This window comes from Sardina pilchardus, chromosome 8 (assembly GCF_963854185.1).
Source record: "Sardina pilchardus chromosome 8, fSarPil1.1, whole genome shotgun sequence".
Lineage (NCBI taxonomy): Eukaryota > Metazoa > Chordata > Actinopteri > Clupeiformes > Clupeidae > Sardina > Sardina pilchardus.
The window spans coordinates 31560121-31578561 of record NC_085001.1 but is presented as its reverse complement, the minus strand read 5'-3'; the positions used below and the strand labels follow the sequence as shown (position 1 = coordinate 31578561).

General features: G+C 45.9%; 1 protein-coding gene across 4 annotated transcripts in view; it reads left to right on the top strand.

The window, feature by feature from the left end:
* The window catches only part of smtnb (smoothelin b), a 52854-nt gene that overhangs the window by 4071 nt on the left and 30342 nt on the right, over window positions 1-18441 (top strand). For all 4 annotated transcript variants that reach the window (XM_062543615.1, XM_062543617.1, XM_062543616.1 and 1 more), the window contains exons 2-6: window positions 10884-11038; window positions 11330-11408; window positions 11529-11607; window positions 11860-11939; window positions 18082-18184. In XM_062543615.1, the coding sequence (XP_062399599.1) occupies window positions 10884-11038; window positions 11330-11408; window positions 11529-11607; window positions 11860-11939; window positions 18082-18184 (496 nt within the window). The remainder of the gene's footprint in view (window positions 1-10883; window positions 11039-11329; window positions 11409-11528; window positions 11608-11859; window positions 11940-18081; window positions 18185-18441) is intronic.

Sequence of the window (18441 nt, the reverse complement as noted above, 5' to 3'; positions counted from 1 at the left end):
GGTAAGAAAACAAATCACACCTTAATCAAACATAATCTTGAATGAAGGCTGCTGTTGACATCAGCACATCTTACTTGTCTTGGCCTGACAGTATGGTCAGGCCTGACACTCCCAGACAAGCCTAGAACTACAACCCCCTGCGGGCTTGTATAGACAAATAGGCAAATGAAATACTTACTTCCACAGGTGTGCTCTCATATATGAATTATATGTACAGTGTAGGTGGTCTGTTCATGAGGACCCTGACCCCGAATATTCAATTCTGGTTTTCACATTCTTCACTCTGCCATTTGATCTATTCTCTGTTCTCTGCCCCCCTGCATCTCGCTTTGCTTAAGACAACTCTGCCTGTAGCATACATAGTAGAAGGTAAGTGTGTGTGTGTGTGTGTGTGTGTGTGTGTGTGTGTGTGTGTGTGCGAGCGAGAGTGAAGGGGGAGGGGGGCGCTATGTGTATGTTTACAAGTGTTGTTTCTGTTCTAAAGGCCTTAGTGTGTGTGGGTGAGATGTGTGAGAGAGCTCTGTACACGTGGACCTGACCCACATTTGCAGCCCACTGCAGGATCAGTGTCAGGGTGGAGTTGGAGTTTTACAACACGACAACAACACCTCCACGTTTCTGCCCCCAACACACAAACACACACGACCTTATATGCACACTCCCACTCACTCACAGAAGGTGCCTTTTCAAGCAAACACATACACTACCACAAACTCTCTTTCTTTCTTTCACTCTACACACACACACACACACACACACACACACACACATAATGAGCTAATAGCTGAGGGCATATGACTGCTCTAATCCCCCTGAATGCCTCCTCTCAGACCACTGAGGTGTGTGTGTGTGTGTGTGTGTGTGGAGGAGGGGGGGGGGGTGACTGACTGAAAGAGAGGGAGTGTTATCTGTGTTTATGTGTGTGACATGCACAAACCTAGGTAGTTGGGCTGTTGGGTTCACAGCTCTTATAGTTTGGGAGACACAGATGTTTGAAAGACTTGATACGTGCACACACACACAGCACACACAGAAACCTGCCGACAACCTCAGAGATGTATGTGGGAACATTATGTAGGTAGCACCTGCTTGTCAAGTCTTAATGACTCAATGAGAAGACACACACACACACACACAGGAAAAGAGAGAGGGGTCGGGTCATCCTTGTGTGTGTGAGCCTCTCCTGAGGGAGCTAGTCTGAACCTGTCATCGGACTTCGGATGAAATGAGATTCCAGGGAGGGAGATTACTCACGTGGAAGCTCACACACATGCACACACCCTCCTGCTCACACGCACACACCCACCAGTAGGCTAAAGAGAGGACCCTATACACGCACACACACACACACACACACACACACACACACACACACACACACACACACACACACACACACACACACACACACACACACACACACACACACACACACACACACACACACACACACACACACACACACACACCTATCTGTGTCTCACAAGTGAGTTGTCTGGTTTTCCTCAGAAACCAGTCCACTTTATTGGGCAGGCCAATCTTGTAGTCATTATACTGTATACTGCAGTTTGTGGTTGAGATTCTGATTGCCCAAGGAGATTCTCATGTAAAAATAGCCATTTCTCATGTGAAGACCTGCGTGATTTTATTTGTTTGTGTGTGGGTGGGTGGGTGGCTGGGTGGGTAAAAGCAAGAGAGGTGGGAGATGAGGGCTGTACAGACAAAATGGCAACAAAAGTCTCACTAAGCTCCAAGCAATAAGTTTACTTTGGAGGAGCCCCCCTTCACTGTTCTGGCAGCCCTTGGTGGTTGGTCTCTCTCTTTCCCTCTCCGTCTCGTGGCCTTTCTCTGTCTCAGGCTTTCAAATGTCACAGATTCTCTGGGGAGAGTGAAATGTGAAAAGTTTCCTGCAGCTCTGGAATTCCTGTTGTCTAAGTTTATTTTCAGCTGTTTGCGTTGAGTGTGTGTGTGTGTTTTGCGTGTTATGATGGGCTGGTGGTTATATTTTTCAGGAGCAGATTTAAAAATGTATAATCTCTTGGGCCCTATGCACACTAACAGCCAGGACACACACACAGTCACAAGTGAAATTCAGTGCAATGCCTGAGAACACAACTGTTACCATCATAGGTGACATTTTGGAATAGGCACGTGACCCACAGTCCCAGTTTTATCCAATCACGTCTCACTCTCATGGAGGTCTAGTCTCCACCCTTTAAAGCCATGTTCTGAGTTGCGCTGAGTAGGCTACAGTATGTACTAATTAGCTTTGCTCAACTTTTCACCCAAACCACGTTTTGCTGCGCTTGGCCATCTCATGTGCTGTCTCATCTCATGCTGCCATCGCTATGTTAATAATCTTGTTTCATTGTAGGCCATCACTTGCAGCATAAGTTATGCTAGAAATTCGATTTCAAAAAGACCTAGCAGTTGTGTTTCTACCAGTCTTTTCTATGTGGATGAAAAGTTCAAGACAAACATAGTTTGTTTTGAAAATGTAAACGGTAAAAAGATTTGTGACATAACCAGCCACAGAGGAGGAACTCTGTCCCATTGCATATTCCTCAAAAGCAGGTTCTAGCCTGTCAGCACACCTGAAACTCCAGGCACTTATGGGATGGCTCCCTAGGGCTAAAGGGCTACAACTGACCTTTTGTCCAATTAAGGCAGCGTGTGTGTGTGCATGTGCAGACGTCAGTGGTCAATGACAATGAACAGGTGTTTAGGCCTTGGAGAGGCCCTTTTGGCGGGTGTTTGGGAGTAAGTGCAGTTAGAGAGACTGCATGTCTTGTATGTCTCAATCTTGTCTTCAAATATTTGTTGGTCAGATCCCAGTATTGCTAAATAAAGACCTCTTTTCATCTTCCCCTTTATTTAGCCCTGACTTGGCCTTTAGAACAGTACGTTACTCCAGAGCTTTGGACACACACACACACACACACACACACACACACACACACACACACACACACACACACACACACATAAGGAAGCATGTACATGCTACTGTGCTCTGTGATAACAGAGTGATGAAGAGCTGACGTGGTGGGTTGTTTTTGGCCCTGAAGCAAGAGAGCGGTGACGAGCCGCAGCAGCCCTGTCCAGGCCCCGGTCTGCAGGACTCTGGGAGTGTTTCATCTGCAGGAAGAGGCTCAGGTTTCTGTCTGCTTCCTCCACACACACACACACACACCCACCCAAGACCCGTGGACATCTCTATTGCGCTAGCACCTGTCCAGACTGGGGGAGAGCGGAGAACGTTGGACTTATGTTTGTGGTGGCTTGCACGAGCTGTGTTTTGTGCACCTATGAAAGCATGTGTGAGGGAGAGCGAGCGGGAGAGAATCCCTTTGGTGCAGGCATTTCCTGTGCTCCCACAGCGGAAGCTGCTGTTTGGCTTTCAGGCCTCTGGCTGCTCCCCCAGAGACTGGACTGGTAGAACAGGGCAGGGCCTGGTGATCGAGCAGTGGAGAGAGAGACGAGACGAGAGGAGGGGAGAGAAGGCATCTCCATTAAGACTGAGGCTCTTTGCCTGTTGCATTGTTTGTTTGTTTGTTTGTTTGTATGCAAGAGAATATATGTGTGCGTATGTGTGTCCGTGTCAGTTGTGGCCCCACACCCCTAGCCCGTCCGTCTCCAGCGATGAGACCACAGTGGATGTCGTCATGGCGATGAATGGTGTGTGCTGTTGCCGAGGAGCCTGAAAGACAATAGTGCTTCTGCCAGCACTGAGAAGTGGAGCGCCGTCTGTCCCACTTCTGCGTGTGCATGTATACGTATTTGTGTGCTTGTTGTGTGCTTGTGTGTGTGTGTGTGTGTGTGTGAGAGGGAATGTGAGATGGATGTTAGTAGGTCATCCTGGTCACGCTCCTGTCCAAAAGTGTGCCATGTCCTTTGCATTCATCAGTGGTTTTGTGCAGGTCATCGCACACATCTGAGCTTGGCACCCAACAGTTTGAGCACCATATTATGCACACACACAAACAAACACTCAATCTCTGTGTCTTTAAACACAAGACAAAAATGTATTACAAGAGAATACAACTTGAACATGAAACAGAAACAGACCATTACAGTCAGATTTTACTATTTTAATTTGTATCCTCTCCAACACACACACACACACACACACAGAGACACACACACACACACACACACAGAGACACACACACACATACACACAGAGACACACACACACACACACACACACACAGAGACAGACAGACACACGCACACACACACACACACATACACATACACGCACACGTACACACACACATACTGTACAGACACACACACACACACACACACACACATACATGCACACACACACACTTGTTGCCATGAGAAGGGAAAGGGAGCGACAGATGGAGAGGAAAGGAGGAGAATGGAGGAACAGAATGTCTGCTGTTCAGGCATTGTAGGAGGAGACAGTTGTGATGACAGAGTGGAGAGATCCGGATTGTTCCCACAAGTCTAGCGGCGGGAGTGTGTTTGTTTGTCCCTCCTTCTCTCTGACCCTCATGCGTGTGGACACTTATATTGCTCCCCTCCCCAAACTCATTCCCTTTTTCCGACCCGCACACTTGGCCACATGCCAGCAGCGCTGCTATCAAGACTCACAGAATGACCAGTATCTGTCACTCCTCTGATGACTTTCCCTCCGTTACTCCCTCTCTCCCACCCTCGGCCTCTTCCCCTCTCGCTCTCACACACACACACACACACACACACACATCCCTTATAAGGTAAAATCTATGCTGAGCTGATAGAGACTGACTCACTCAAGCAAATAGCTGCTTAGCCATTAGCCACACTGTGAACACAAACATGAACTCACTCTGATAGACATCTTCTTGTTCTCCTGTTCTCTCTCACACCTTAATGGCGATATAATATCATGTTCTCATAAGCACAATTACATTCCATTCCGTTCACTTTTTTCCATCAGCAGTTTTCACCTGCGTACACACACACACACACACACACACTCAAACTCACACTCTCTTTCTCAGACGGTCAGGAGGTGAGTAGACTGCTCTAGGACTGATGGCATTCTCAGACAAGGACAAGGGCCAGAGAGGTCATCAAGGGTCAGAGGAGGGGGAGGAGAGAGTGAACACACACACACACACACACACACACGCACACACACATTTCTCTGCAAGAGTGCTAATAAAGGTGTTCTGAACTGATGTTTGCTTTTGCACGGCTTCTGTTTACCTCAGATGCCTTTGCAGTAATGTGTTCTGCTATGGGCTTGCCATTAAGCACTCTGGATTTATCAGCCAATTAGATTAGAGGGTGAAAAAACCCAGCAGAGGGCGAGGCAGTTTGGAGCGCTGCAGAGATGTGAAGAGTGTGCAGAAGAGAAGTAGGATTAAGGAGATGGGGGAGGACAGCGAGTGATAAAAGCGAGGGGAAGACTGTGGGAAGAAGAGCAACCGACATAGCCGAGGAAGCCCCTGGCCGCGGGGAGAGTGCTGTGTGGGGAGGAGGGGAGAGTGAAGGAGACGGTTGTGGCCCAGAGGAGGTGCCGGGTGCTCATTGGTGGTTATTGAGCTGTAATCAGGGGTTTGGAGTGCTGTCTGATCTCCAGCGTTACATGGAGGCCCTGTGACTCATTTGAGGAAGTGACTCGGAGCTTTTTTAGTCAACCTCCTCCTAATCTTTAACAGTTACAGTAGCATACTGCAGCACACATGTGACACAGTGCTCTCAGTCATGTCCTGTCTTGAAGCCAGACTATGATTGGTTTTGCAGAGCTGTCCATCATCATCGTCCTCTGCTATTACAGTGTCTGTGTCTGGATCATCTTGTGGGCCTGTCAGATATGGCGGCCCGTCTGATGTGTTGACGGGAATTGCACAGTGCCTTAGGAAGTGCCCTGTCACCGCCCTCGCTGAGAATGTACAGCCACCATTCTGTACCGAGTAGGAGTGAGCACAGATGAGATGGTGTGTGTTAGTCAACTGTCAGATGTGTGTGTGTGTGTGTGTATGTGTGTGTGTGACTTGAGCTGGTTGTACTGCTCCTTCTCCTCTCCTCCTTTCATGTGCATCTCTTCCCCGGCTCATCTGGGTTTTATCTCTGTGGGCTTTATCTCGGCCTCTGTCCAGCTGGTCCATCTCCGGCCTCTAGCTGTAATTGTGGTTCCTTTGCTGTGTGTGTGTGTGTGTGTGTGTGTGTGTGTGTGTGTGTGTGTGCTAACAATCAGAACTGTGACCAGGGCAGGATGTTTATCTGAGGCCATTCGCCGCCTGGACAGAAATAATTCTTGTTTATTCGCCTCGGCCCCCTCCGCCACTCTGGCAGTGTTAGCGCTACAGTGAAAGTGGACTTTATTAACATTACTGCGTTATGATCTAACCATCACATCATCCTGGATGGATCTCCTCTGCTGACTCCCCATCCCTCTCTCTCTGACCGTCTATTACAGCATGGCTGTCCTATGATCTAACCCTTGGGTCTGGGTATCCCATTGACATTCTCTGTCATCTCCTGGGCTCCTGCTCTCGTCTCTTTTTCCAGCGCCATGCAGATGTTTCTCTCGTTATCATCTGCTGCCATCTCTGGCGGGCTGCCCGAGGAGAGTGGGGCTCGAGAGTGTGCTCATTAATGCCCGTATTTATGGGGAGGCCGAGTTCCCAGCGTATCAGGCTGGGAACCCTGGCGTAAACGTTGTGTTTGTGTGAGTGTGAGGGAGAGAGGGGTCACAGAAGATGATTGTCTTCAGCATAATGTCACCAGACTTCAGCTAGATATTCTTCTGTCGTCTTCTTTTCTCTCGTTCACTCCAGCCTGTTCTCCGTTCTCCAAGTGTTATTTTCTGCCACTCATTTTCCTTTTGGTTCACTCTTGCCGTCCTCAGCAGGAGAAAGAGGGCCACACGCAGCATCTACTCCTTTATGGGTCTCTCTTTTTCTGACTTTTTACAATGTAGAACATAACCGAATACCCAAAACTCTGAATAAACTCACGTGGGCTTTTGTAGTAAACAAAATAGAGCGTGTTGTGTTTAAGCAAAGGCTCTTGAACGAAGCCAACTTAATATTCTCTCAACCATCATCAGTAAGACGCTGGGAATGGTTTCCCAACAATCCTGAAGGAATTCCCATATTTGTTCAGCACTTGTTGGCTGCTGTTCATTCATTCAAGTTAATCGAGGAATATTCTGGATGACCATCTGATAGGGCTGGTTATGATGATGCCAAGAGTGTGCAAAGCAGTCATAAAGTTAAACGGAGGTTGATTGGAAGCATCTGATTCTTGAAGCATATGGTACTTTGTTTTCTTTGGTTACAAAAACAGATATGTTTCATGTATCAGATTCTTCAAAATAGTCTCCATTTACCTTTAGGACTGCTTTGTGTAAGCTTACTCTTGGCATCACCGTAACCAGCATAGTGAAATAGTCAGTGGATGAGTGGTGGGGGAGAGACCGCCAAGAGTGTCAAATGCTGTCATCATTGCAAAAGTTGGCTGCTTCCAAGAGCCTAGAATATGAATCATTTTGCTTTGTTTACTCTTTTTGTTTATTGCATAACCCCACTTTAAAAAGTCATAAAAAGAGTGTTTCCAAACGTTTGCTTGGAAGAGTCATGGCTTCAACATCATTCCATTGGCCAGGGAAGCAGAATGGGAGCAATAAGCTTATGAATTGCACTGTATGCTGAGCACAAAGTCCTAAAGGTCGTTCATGTTCAGTGTTCATAACAGTCAGCGCCCCTCTTTCCTTCGTTATTTTTCAGCTACTCAATCTCGCTGTTGTTTACACACACCACTCACACACATTCATATAAACACACGTGCACACAAATAGAGTTTTGCCTGTTGAGCCTTTACAGTTTTTCCTGTGATGGTTTCACATTGCCTTCAGTGTGTGTGTGTGTGGGTGTGTGTGTGTGTGTGTGAGAGCGAGAGGAAGCAGGAGGGAGGGAAAGAAAATGATTCCACCGTTGTGAGTGCTGAATGCCGTGTGGTCAGTCTGAAAAGGACTCTGAATTCATGCATTGTGCTGAAGGTGACCGTTGGAGTGACTCACAGGAAGTGTGTTTGTATGTGTGTTTATGTTTGAGTGTGTGGTTGGACTCTGGCCTTCCCCAAACTCTCTCAGTGTAAGGTGTAATAACAAACCTGCATTCTACATACATACATACATACATACATACACACACACACACACACGTATACACATCCATACACACACAGAGACACACATCCACTCTGAGATACACGTACATTTTCAGACACACACACACACACACACACACACACACACAATCAGTTCCCTCATTACAAACAACTTTAAATTACAGTTGTTTGGGATATGCAAATAGGTATCCCCCCCACACACACACACCTTGTTTGTGCGTCACTGACTCATGTTGCTGCTGTTTCAGCATGTCTGGGAGACTAATGTCTTTCCTAGGTGTATGACTGTGTGGTTGTGAGACTTGGCAGGTGTCCAGGTGAAAGGTGTGTTGTGTTGATTTTGCCACTTCTCACTCACTTCTGTGTGTGTGTGTAACAGACCAATTGGCACAGTGTCCACTAAAGCTTGCACTCACGCCCCCTACAGCACCCTCCGGCCCCACCTGCTCATTAGCACTGCGCCACTGGCCAGTAAACGGTGTGAACCTGGGTCACTAAATGGCTCCATGTGACGTATGTGTGAACTGCGTTTAGGGTGTGTGCACCGGTGTGTGTGTGTGTGTGTGTGTGTAAATGGGCGTGTGCGTAATCATCAGGTCGTTTGTCTTCTGTGATCAGATAAGAGCAGATCTTATCAGGGCAGGTTAAGAAAGTGCAGACGCACGTCTCAAACCGGGGCTGCCTGTTGAAGCTCTCCCTATGCTGCTCATGGATGTGCTCTCTATGATCTGTCAGTGTTAGAGAGAGAGGTGATGAGGCTAACACTACAGGGAGACGGATCTGAGTTATGCGTGTGTGTAGGTGTTTTGTTCAATGTGGTGGAAGTGACACTTTCATTCTTCTTGTGGAGGTGATCAGGGCTCTATAGCCGTCTTGGTGGCCCATCTCCTCTCCTCATTATTTTACAGTATTATTTCCTTCTCTATAACATACATTGTGTGCGTAGCGGGAGGATATCAGTCGCGCAGTGTCGCGATCTCGCATGCTATTTGAATAGTTCAGTTCTGAATTAAAAAGTTGCCACCATCTTGAATCAAAGAATGCACAACTAGATGTAGTAAGTGAAGTCAGTAGCAGAGCCAGTCCAAAGGTTAGCTGGAATTGAAAGGCTTTTACTATAATAGCAGATGAGCAGTTACTCATCAAGGGAACAAATGTCAGGTACAAATTACATGCTTCTGCTCTCATTCAGCACAGTCTGTACAAAACGTGTACTGTACATTCACATACGCCCTGACTGAAAAAGCAAGGAAACATTGAACCTACAGTGAGGAGAAAATTTATTTGATACCATGCTAAAGTTGCCTAAAAAGAGGAATATAAAATCATCAATTGACAATTGATCTTAATGTCTTAATTAAAAAAAATAGTAAAAATAAAACCGCTAAGCACCCCAATTTTCTTTGTGATTGAAGAATGTTTTGTAAAGAAATAAATGTTCTTCCTGAATGCTAGGGGGAAGGAAGTATTTGACCCCCAATGTAACCCTATGGGAATTTAACACATAGGGTTAACATAGGGGCAGGCAGATTTTTATTTTTTAAGGCCAGCTATTTCATGGATTCAGGATATTATGCATCCTGATAAAGTTCCCTTGGCCGTTGGAATTAAAATAGCCCCACATCATTACATACCTTTCACCATAGCTAAAGATTGGCATGGTGCTTTTTCCAGTAGGCCTATTAGCCTGTTTGATGCTCATTGAGCTCAATGCAAATCAACAGGCTAATAGGCCAACTGGAAAAAGCACCATGCCAATCTCTAGCTATGGTCAAGGATATGTGATGATGTGGGGCTATTTTAATTCCAAAGGCCAAGGGAAATTTATGGGGATGCATAATATCCTAGATCCATGAAATAGCTGGCCTTTAAAAATAAAAATCTGCCTGCCCCTATGTTAACCCTATGTGTTAAATTCCCATAGGGTTACATAGGGGGTCAAATAATTCCTTCCCCTAGCATTTAAGGAAAACATTTATCTATTTACGATACATTCTTCAATCACAAAGAAAATTGGTGTCCTTGGCGGTTTGATTTTTACTATTTTTTTTTTTAATTAAGGCATTAAGATCAATTGTCAAATGATGATTTTATATTCCTGTTTTAGCATGGTATCAAATACATGTGCTCCTCACTGTATATTTATTTATATAATTATTATAACTAAGTATTAACTTTTTGATGTGATAATGGTTTTAGAAAAGTGCAGCAGGGAAGGGTCCCAAATGCCTGTGAGTGTGTGTTGGCCTCTGGCTGGTGGAGTGGTTGGTGTGTCTGAACGTGCTGCGCTGCTGTTTGGGTGGAGTTTCGGTCCGATGCGTCAGGCCAGAGGGCCCGTCTCCACGGCAGCTAAGCGTGGAGATTATGGGCTGGAGCTGTCAGGCTAATGTTTGTATGAACACAGTGGAGGAATGAAGCGTAGTGGTGTGAACTGAGCTGCTGCGGTGTGTTTACCCACACAGCACACACACAGCACATGCACTAACACATAGATAGGGTTATAGGTATACAGGTACATTATGGCATGCCAGTGTACACACACACACACACACACACACACACACTTGCACAGATGTATTCTTATGTACTGTACTTCATTATGTGCATGCATGTAGAGTCTAAGTTGTAGGCCTTTCTCCACAAATGATGGCCTCACTCGATGTGACCTGTTCGGTGTCTCTCTCAGGTCACTGATTGGCTAATCTCTCCCCCCTCTCTCTGTCCCTCAGCTGGAGGGGACGCTGGACCTGGAGGAGCGGCGGGTGATCCGATCGGCCATCCGGGAGCTTCGCCGGCGGGAGATCGAGGACATGGAAGCAGCCCTCCGCAGCAAGCGCTTCAGACATGGCCCCCATCACCACGACGACAAGGAGAACCAGCACCGGTCCGTGCACGCACGCACAGACACAGACACACACACACACACACACACACACACACACACACCAGTCACACTACGCACATGCAAGGAACCAAATACCTACTGTTAGCCATACAGTGGTCATTTCACATTTACGCTTATGTGCAAGATCTGTACACACACATACCGGCACACATCATACTGCTCTCCCAAATCTCTGTCTCCATGCACACCTATGTATGAATATAGGCAATAGGCAAAAGGTAACAACCTGAAGTAGCTGTTATTTTTTCTGTGTGTTTGCGTGTTTAACAGGTCAGAACTGGCAGAGTCATTGAATGTATTGTCAGGAAAGCTTCAGTCCATCCATGACATTGAGGAGCTCACAAGGATGGTAAGAACAACACACACACACTCACACACACACAAAAAAGAGTGTTTGACATGACTTGCGTGTAGTTTTGTTTGTAGTTGGCTGCGTCAGTGTAACTTCTGTGTGTGTTTGTGTGTTAAGTTGAGAGGAGCCATGAACTATGAGGAGAGGAAACTGATCAGAGCTGCAATCCGTCGTGAAAGAGAGCAAGAGATCCAGGGTGAGTTTGAGTGTGAGTGTGAGTGTGAGTGTGAGTGTGAGTGTGAGTGTGAGTGTGAGTGTGAGTGTGAGTGTGAGTGTGAGTGTGAGTGTGAGTGTGAGTGTGAGTGTGAGTGTGAGTGTGAGTGTGTGTTTGCATGCTTGGATGAATATGGGAATCTACCCAGTTTACGTTGGGTGTCCGTGTCCATAATGGATTTTGTCCAACTGATGTTTTGTGTGTGTGTTTGTGCGTACGTGTGTACTACTACAGGAGCTACAGCGAAGATTTCGGGCCATCCAGTGGAACGGAGACCTTCCCAGAGTTCTGAGCAGCTCCGGCCAAACTCAGAAGTGAGTGCGTTCTTTTTCTCTGAGAGACAAAGGGAGAGGAAGGCAAGAGATGGATAGAATTAAAGCTCCTGAGAATGCTTGGGATGAGCTTAGTGTGTGTGTGTGTGTGTGTGTGAGATGTCTCTGAGATGAGCATTGTCCTCATATAACAAACAAACTCTCAACCACAGAATTATGTGTGTTTGCACGCCATGGAAGCAGTAGATTCTAACTACATGTTTTTGTCAAACAATGAAGACTGAGGTTTCAAAAGGAATGTGGGAAACGGTGCAGAAGACACTCACACACACACACACACACACACACACACACACACACACACACACATGCGCACATGAACAGACGACCTGCCTCTACAAAACTCTTGTTCCTACATATACAGAATGTGTATAACTTGTTATAGTTCTTCCTCAGATCTGTCCCTTATACCTTTATTTATACACACACACACACACACACACACACACACACACACACACATACACACACTCGGATACAGAGACAAGTACAAACACTTACACACACACACACACACACATACACACTCGGATACAGAGACAAGTACTAACACTTACACACACACACACACACACACACACATATACACACATACACACACACACACACACACACACACACACACCCCAAAGCATGTGTGCCCACACCCTGTAATGTGGTCCAACCATGCTTTTTCATACTTTTACCCTTAATCCAGTGCTCATTCACACACACACACACACACACACACACACACACACACACACAAGCTGTCACTCTCTGACTCACGTACCCATGCTGTCTGTGGTAGCAAAGATGGTGTTGAAGAATGCAAAAAATGTTTCTCAACAGAGCCACACAAACATTAACTCCTACACACATACATATACTCTGTCTGTCTGTCTGTCTCTCTCTGCCCCTCTCTCTCACTGTCTCTCTCTTTCGCTCTTGCTCTCTTTCTTTCATTCTTTCTTTCTTTCTCTTCTTTCTGTCTCTGTTTGTCTGTCTCACTGTGTATTTGTCACACAAACTCCCATTCAGAACATTTCTAAATAACTTGAATCAGATGACTGTAACTTAAGTAGACTGCATGGGCCATACAGTGCCTGTAAAAAGTATTCACTCCCTGCATATTTCCACTTATAAATGGAATCTTTATCAATTTAATTGAATTAATTTAATTTCATTAATTTAATTTACAATCATTTAGAAAAATCCCCTCTAATGTCGAAGCAACAGCAGATTTCAACAAAGTTATGTTAATTAATTAAAAATATATAATGCAAAATAAGTGATTGCATGCAGTTAAAGTAACTAATCTAAATCAACAGTGGTCCAGCTGATTGGTGCCAATAGTCTCAGAGTTAGTTAGAGATCGCCTGAGTGCAGTGAATCTGTCTAGGATAGTAATATAAAGACACCTTTCTGGAAGGTCATTTTGGTAAACTATTGCAAAAAGGCCAAATTAAATTGATAAGGATTCCATTTATTAAAGCATTGAAATGGGAAATATCTGGGGGCGAATAGTTACTTCTATATAGGCACTGTGTGTGTGTCTGTCTGTGTGTGTCTGTGTGGGTCGACACTATGGAAGTGTCTGTCTCTTTTTGACTCAATACTGACACTGTGTGGACTCTTACAAATATTGCATGCGGTGGTACCATTGCTGTGTGCACAAGACCGCACAGGCCCCTCAGCTCAGGCTGGTGCACCACTGGGTGGCTGAAAAACAGGAACACATTGGCATGCCAGCCGGCACACTCACTACCATCTCTTCATATTGCACTCACTAAACTGTTCACCAGATACTTTTGATTCATGTTTAAATACCTTGTTCAAAGCTGAGGTTGATGAAGCCATGCAGTAGGATTTTGAGTGTGTGTGTGTGTGTATGTGTGTGCCTGTGCGTGCGTGTGGATCATATGTGTGTACGTGGTCCTCCTATCTTACGGCTCTCTATCTGTCCATCTCAGACAGGCGGACTCAAGCAGGCATACACTGTACATGGGTATGCGTGCAAACATGCTCAGGCACACAGATCATCATGCTGCGATAACACAGAACTAGATAACATGGTATGATCTGTGTGAGTCATACAGTCTTTGTAACACAGGTAACACACACACACTTTGCGCGCGCGCACACACACACACACACACACACACACACACACGTGTGCAACACTAAAATTCATTGTGCACTGACGACTATAAAACTTGTCAAGGTTTTAGAATAGAATAGGTCTTTATCGTCATTGTCACAGGTACAACAAGTTCAAGTGATCATTCATCAGTGCATCATTCATGAGTCTATAAAAATATATACGTATATAGATTTTAAAAAATGGTGTAGCATCAACTGGTTTGTGTTGCCATATGCCTCCTTGCAGTTGAATGGATAAGTTTGTGCATACAGTTGCAGTTCCCATGTACATTATTGTTTTCTGTTGTTCTCTGAGTAGTGGCCTATATATGGGCCAAGGTCTTGTTAGATGGGCAAAAATCAGTCAGGTTAGGATTATATTGCCTTGAGGAGAGACTGCACAAGCCCCCTGTGAGAGTTAATGAGTTAGCCATCGCTAACCTACTGAAGCAGAGAGAAGGAGAGGGAGAGGGAGAGGGAGAGGGAGAGGGAGAGGGAGAGGGAGCTGGTCTTTGTGGAAAGGGGGGAGCAACGTACACAAAGAGGGTGGAGAGGAAGTGGGGGAGTGGTCACTCAGTGAGGGAGAGAGAAGGAGGTGGAGTACTTCTCATTCTCCTTTGGGTTCGTGGAGGGAACAGACTTCACGACAGAAAGGTAAAAGGCACCCCCCACCTCCCCGTCTGTCTGTCTGTCTGTCTGTCTGTCTGTCTGTCTGTCTGTCTGTCTGTCTGTCTGTCTGTCTGTCTCTCTGTTTAGACTGTTTTACAGATCTGCTTTAAGATGGTGTTTTCATGTGTATGTGTGTTCTTGATAGAGAAGCATCAGTCAGGTCTGTGTGTACCGTCAGGCTCTTAGAGGGTCACACGCCAGGAGAGGAGAGGAGCCCACACTGCCCACAGGGTGATATGGAGGGGGCCAGCTGATTGATAGGAGATTGATATTATGGGATTGCAGAGGTGTCTAGTATGTATTATTTGAGTCGGGCTTCAGGTTTGGGTTTACATGTGTGAACCTGTGGATACAGATGAACAGTGAGGTGTGTGTATGTGTGTGTGCGCATCAATAAGATGGGCATGTGACTTCATGATAATGTTGTGTGTGTGTGTGTGTACTCCACTGTGTGAGCCAAAGTGGTTTGATGCCAGAGTGTCAGAGGCTGCTACTCCTTTTCACTCTTAATAGTATGTGGTTGACCTCAGCGGTGCAGTCATGGAAAATGGAAAATGACATGAAAGAAGTGTGTGTGTGTGTGTGTGTGTGTGTGTGTGTGTGTGTGTGTGTGTGTGTGTGTGTGTGTGTGTGTGTGTGTGTGTGTGTGTGTGTGTGTGTGTGTGTGTGTGTGTGTGTGTGTGTGTGTGTGTGTGTGTGTGTGTGTGGTGGATTTTTTATTCTTGTGCACTCTGAGAGATAATCAGATTCTATCTAAATGTGTGTTTGGATTTGCTATGTTTATGAATATGCCATGTGCATGCATTTGTACACTTTCATTTACATACACTGCCAGGTTTATATAATAGAAATAGAATGGCCTAGTATGGTTTTATTGTGAGTGTGTGAATGGAATGTTTACCAACTCTATCATTGTGTGTGTGTGTGTGTGTGTGTGTGTGTGTGCGTGTGTTTTCTTACAGTATGCATAGTGGCTATGTGTGGGTGGATCTCTGTGGTCAGCAGTAGCTGGCTAAAGGGTCAGCTCGGTTCAGCTTGTCAGACCTTTAATTAAGAACACACACACACACTTACACACACTTACATACACATTCACACACACACACACACACACACACACACTAGGACGGAGGCCAGGAGCTGGCCCTTTGGTATCCTCCATCTCTTTCCCACCTCATTTCCATATTTCTCTCTCTTTCCATCTTTCTGTTTCACTGTGTCTGTCTCTCGGCCGCTCTGAGTGGAGTAGTGTGTGTGTGTCCTGCTGGGGCATGTGAATGGGCTGAATGAGGATGAGTGAGTGTGGAGCTTCACTGCCGTCATCTCTCCATCTCCCCCACAGCCTCTTTCAGTCCCCTCCTGTACCGAGCCCTCACACAACACATGGACACTGGCTAGTTTGGCTCTCTTCTGGATTGGAACACACACATTCTCTCTCTCTTTCCTCCTCATGCTCTTTCTCACACACACACACGTTGTGTCATGTTGTAAATTTGATTAGTGTTTGTTTACAGCCCACTCACTTACAGTGTAGAGTGATTAGTACACAGAGGGAGAGAGGGAGAAAGAGTTGGAGAGAGGGAGAAAGAGAGGGATTGGGAGAGAAAGATTGGGAGAGAAAGATTGGTAGAGAGGGAGAGAAAGATTGGGAGAGAGGGAGAAAGAGTTGGAGAGAGGGAGAAAGAGAGGGATTGGGAGAGAAAGATTGGGAGAGAGGGAGAGAAAGATTGGGAGAGAAAGATTGGGAGAGAAGGAGAGGGGGGAAGATTGGGAGAGGGAGAAAGAGTTCACTTCTAGTACACAGTGGTGAGTGATTAGTTCTTGTTTGCAGGTGATTGTAATTTGGTCTCTAATCCCTTTAGTGCCAGTAGACAAGGTCACAGCCTTTGCCTTTCCCTCTCCTCTCATAGAAACAATACACACACACATACACACACACACACACACACACACACACACACACACACACACACACACACACACACACACATCCTACACTCAGCATTTAAACTCATTCAGACACATAGATATACACACACACACACAGACACACAACCCAAGAGCCTTTTTTGACCGCTTTAAACATTTACAGTTGTTACTTGGAAAAAAGAGAGACCTGGAAAAAAGATTTGGGCCTCTCTTCCCATGGAGGACAAGTTGGTCCTATTTTGGTCCTTGCTCTTGTGTTTCCCTATCTGCCTGCGTCTTTGTACTGTATCTACATATCTGTGTCCTACGGTACCTTAGCCTTTATGTAGATATGCGTCCATTGTGTTTGTCTTTGTGTGTAGGAATCTCTCTTTTTCTCTTCTCCTCTCTCTTTCTCTCTCTCTCTCACTCCCTCTCACTCCCACTCTTCCTCTGTCCTTCTCTTTCTTTCTCTTTCTCTCATTCAGTTCATTTCAATTATTATGTTTTTTTACCATAACGTTGGTACAGTACAATAACACAAAAGCATAACAGTAAAATAGCACTTTAACCTCTAGAATACGCTTGAAAAATTGAGGAAAAGAAAAAATATTGTGTGTGAGTGACCGCTTTTGTCACACTCGCCATGACCTCATCGTCTCTCCTCATGGACTCTCAATAGAGACCACTAGGCTCAACTCCTTGCTTTTATCTCGCTTGGAGAGACAGTGAAACACACACACACACACACACACACACACACACACACACACGCTCTGCAGAGTTCTTTGCCCTTTATCCCCTATTCAGAGGGAGCAAAGCTGTATCTGATCGTCCTGCTTTTGAGCTGTGAGTGGCCACACACACACACACTGCAACACAAATGCACTTGGCCTTGAGCTGTGCGTGTCCTGCTGTGGAAGGTGCTGATTGGTTATTGTCATGGCAGGTGGGGTGCAGTCAGGGTTGGCTGAGCGGATAAAGGTTTGTCAGCGCCACTCTGTGTTTGTGTGTGTGGCCACCACGCTGGGTGTGATCTGAATCAGCCACTACAGTTGTCATCCCAGTGGTGCTGATGAGGATCACACGTCCCCCTCCCTGTCCTCAGATCAGCCTTTGTGTCACCACAACTGTGTTTATGCATGGTTACATGGCTGGGTCTGTGCCGCTCAAGCTGTGTGTGTGTGTGTGTGTGTGTGTGTGTGTGTGTCCATGTGAGGCCTTGTATAGTTTTGTGTGTGTGTGTGTGTGTCCATGTGAGGTCTTGTATAGTTTTGTGTGTGTTTGTGTCCTTTTACTAGTGTGTGTGTGTGTGTGTGTGTGTGTGTGTGTGTGTGTGTGTGTGTGTGTGTGTGGATGAGACTAATGAGATGTGGCCAGTGAGAGCCAGCACTAAATGTTGTCTCAATGTTCCGTCTGATCACAGAACGTGGAGAGAGAGAGCACAGAGGAGCAAGAGCCAATCAAAGCACAGGTCCAGCAGCTCAACAGTCAGTCACTTCCACAGGACCAAGAACTGCACCCAACAGGTGAGGACACACACACACACACACACATTCTCATTTCATCTCTGTCCACCTACGGTCAAATCAGGTTCAGGGGTTGATGAATGCACACGTCATTTTTAAAGTTAGTTTGAATACGCTCCATTCCAGTGTACACACCCTTCTTAAACCCTCAATTTCCTGAGACGTGTCAGAGTATCAGCTGAGGTGTGTGTGTGTGTGTGTGTGGTGTGTGTGTTTGTATATTGGCTTACAACAGCAAATTAATTTCCTTTTACTTG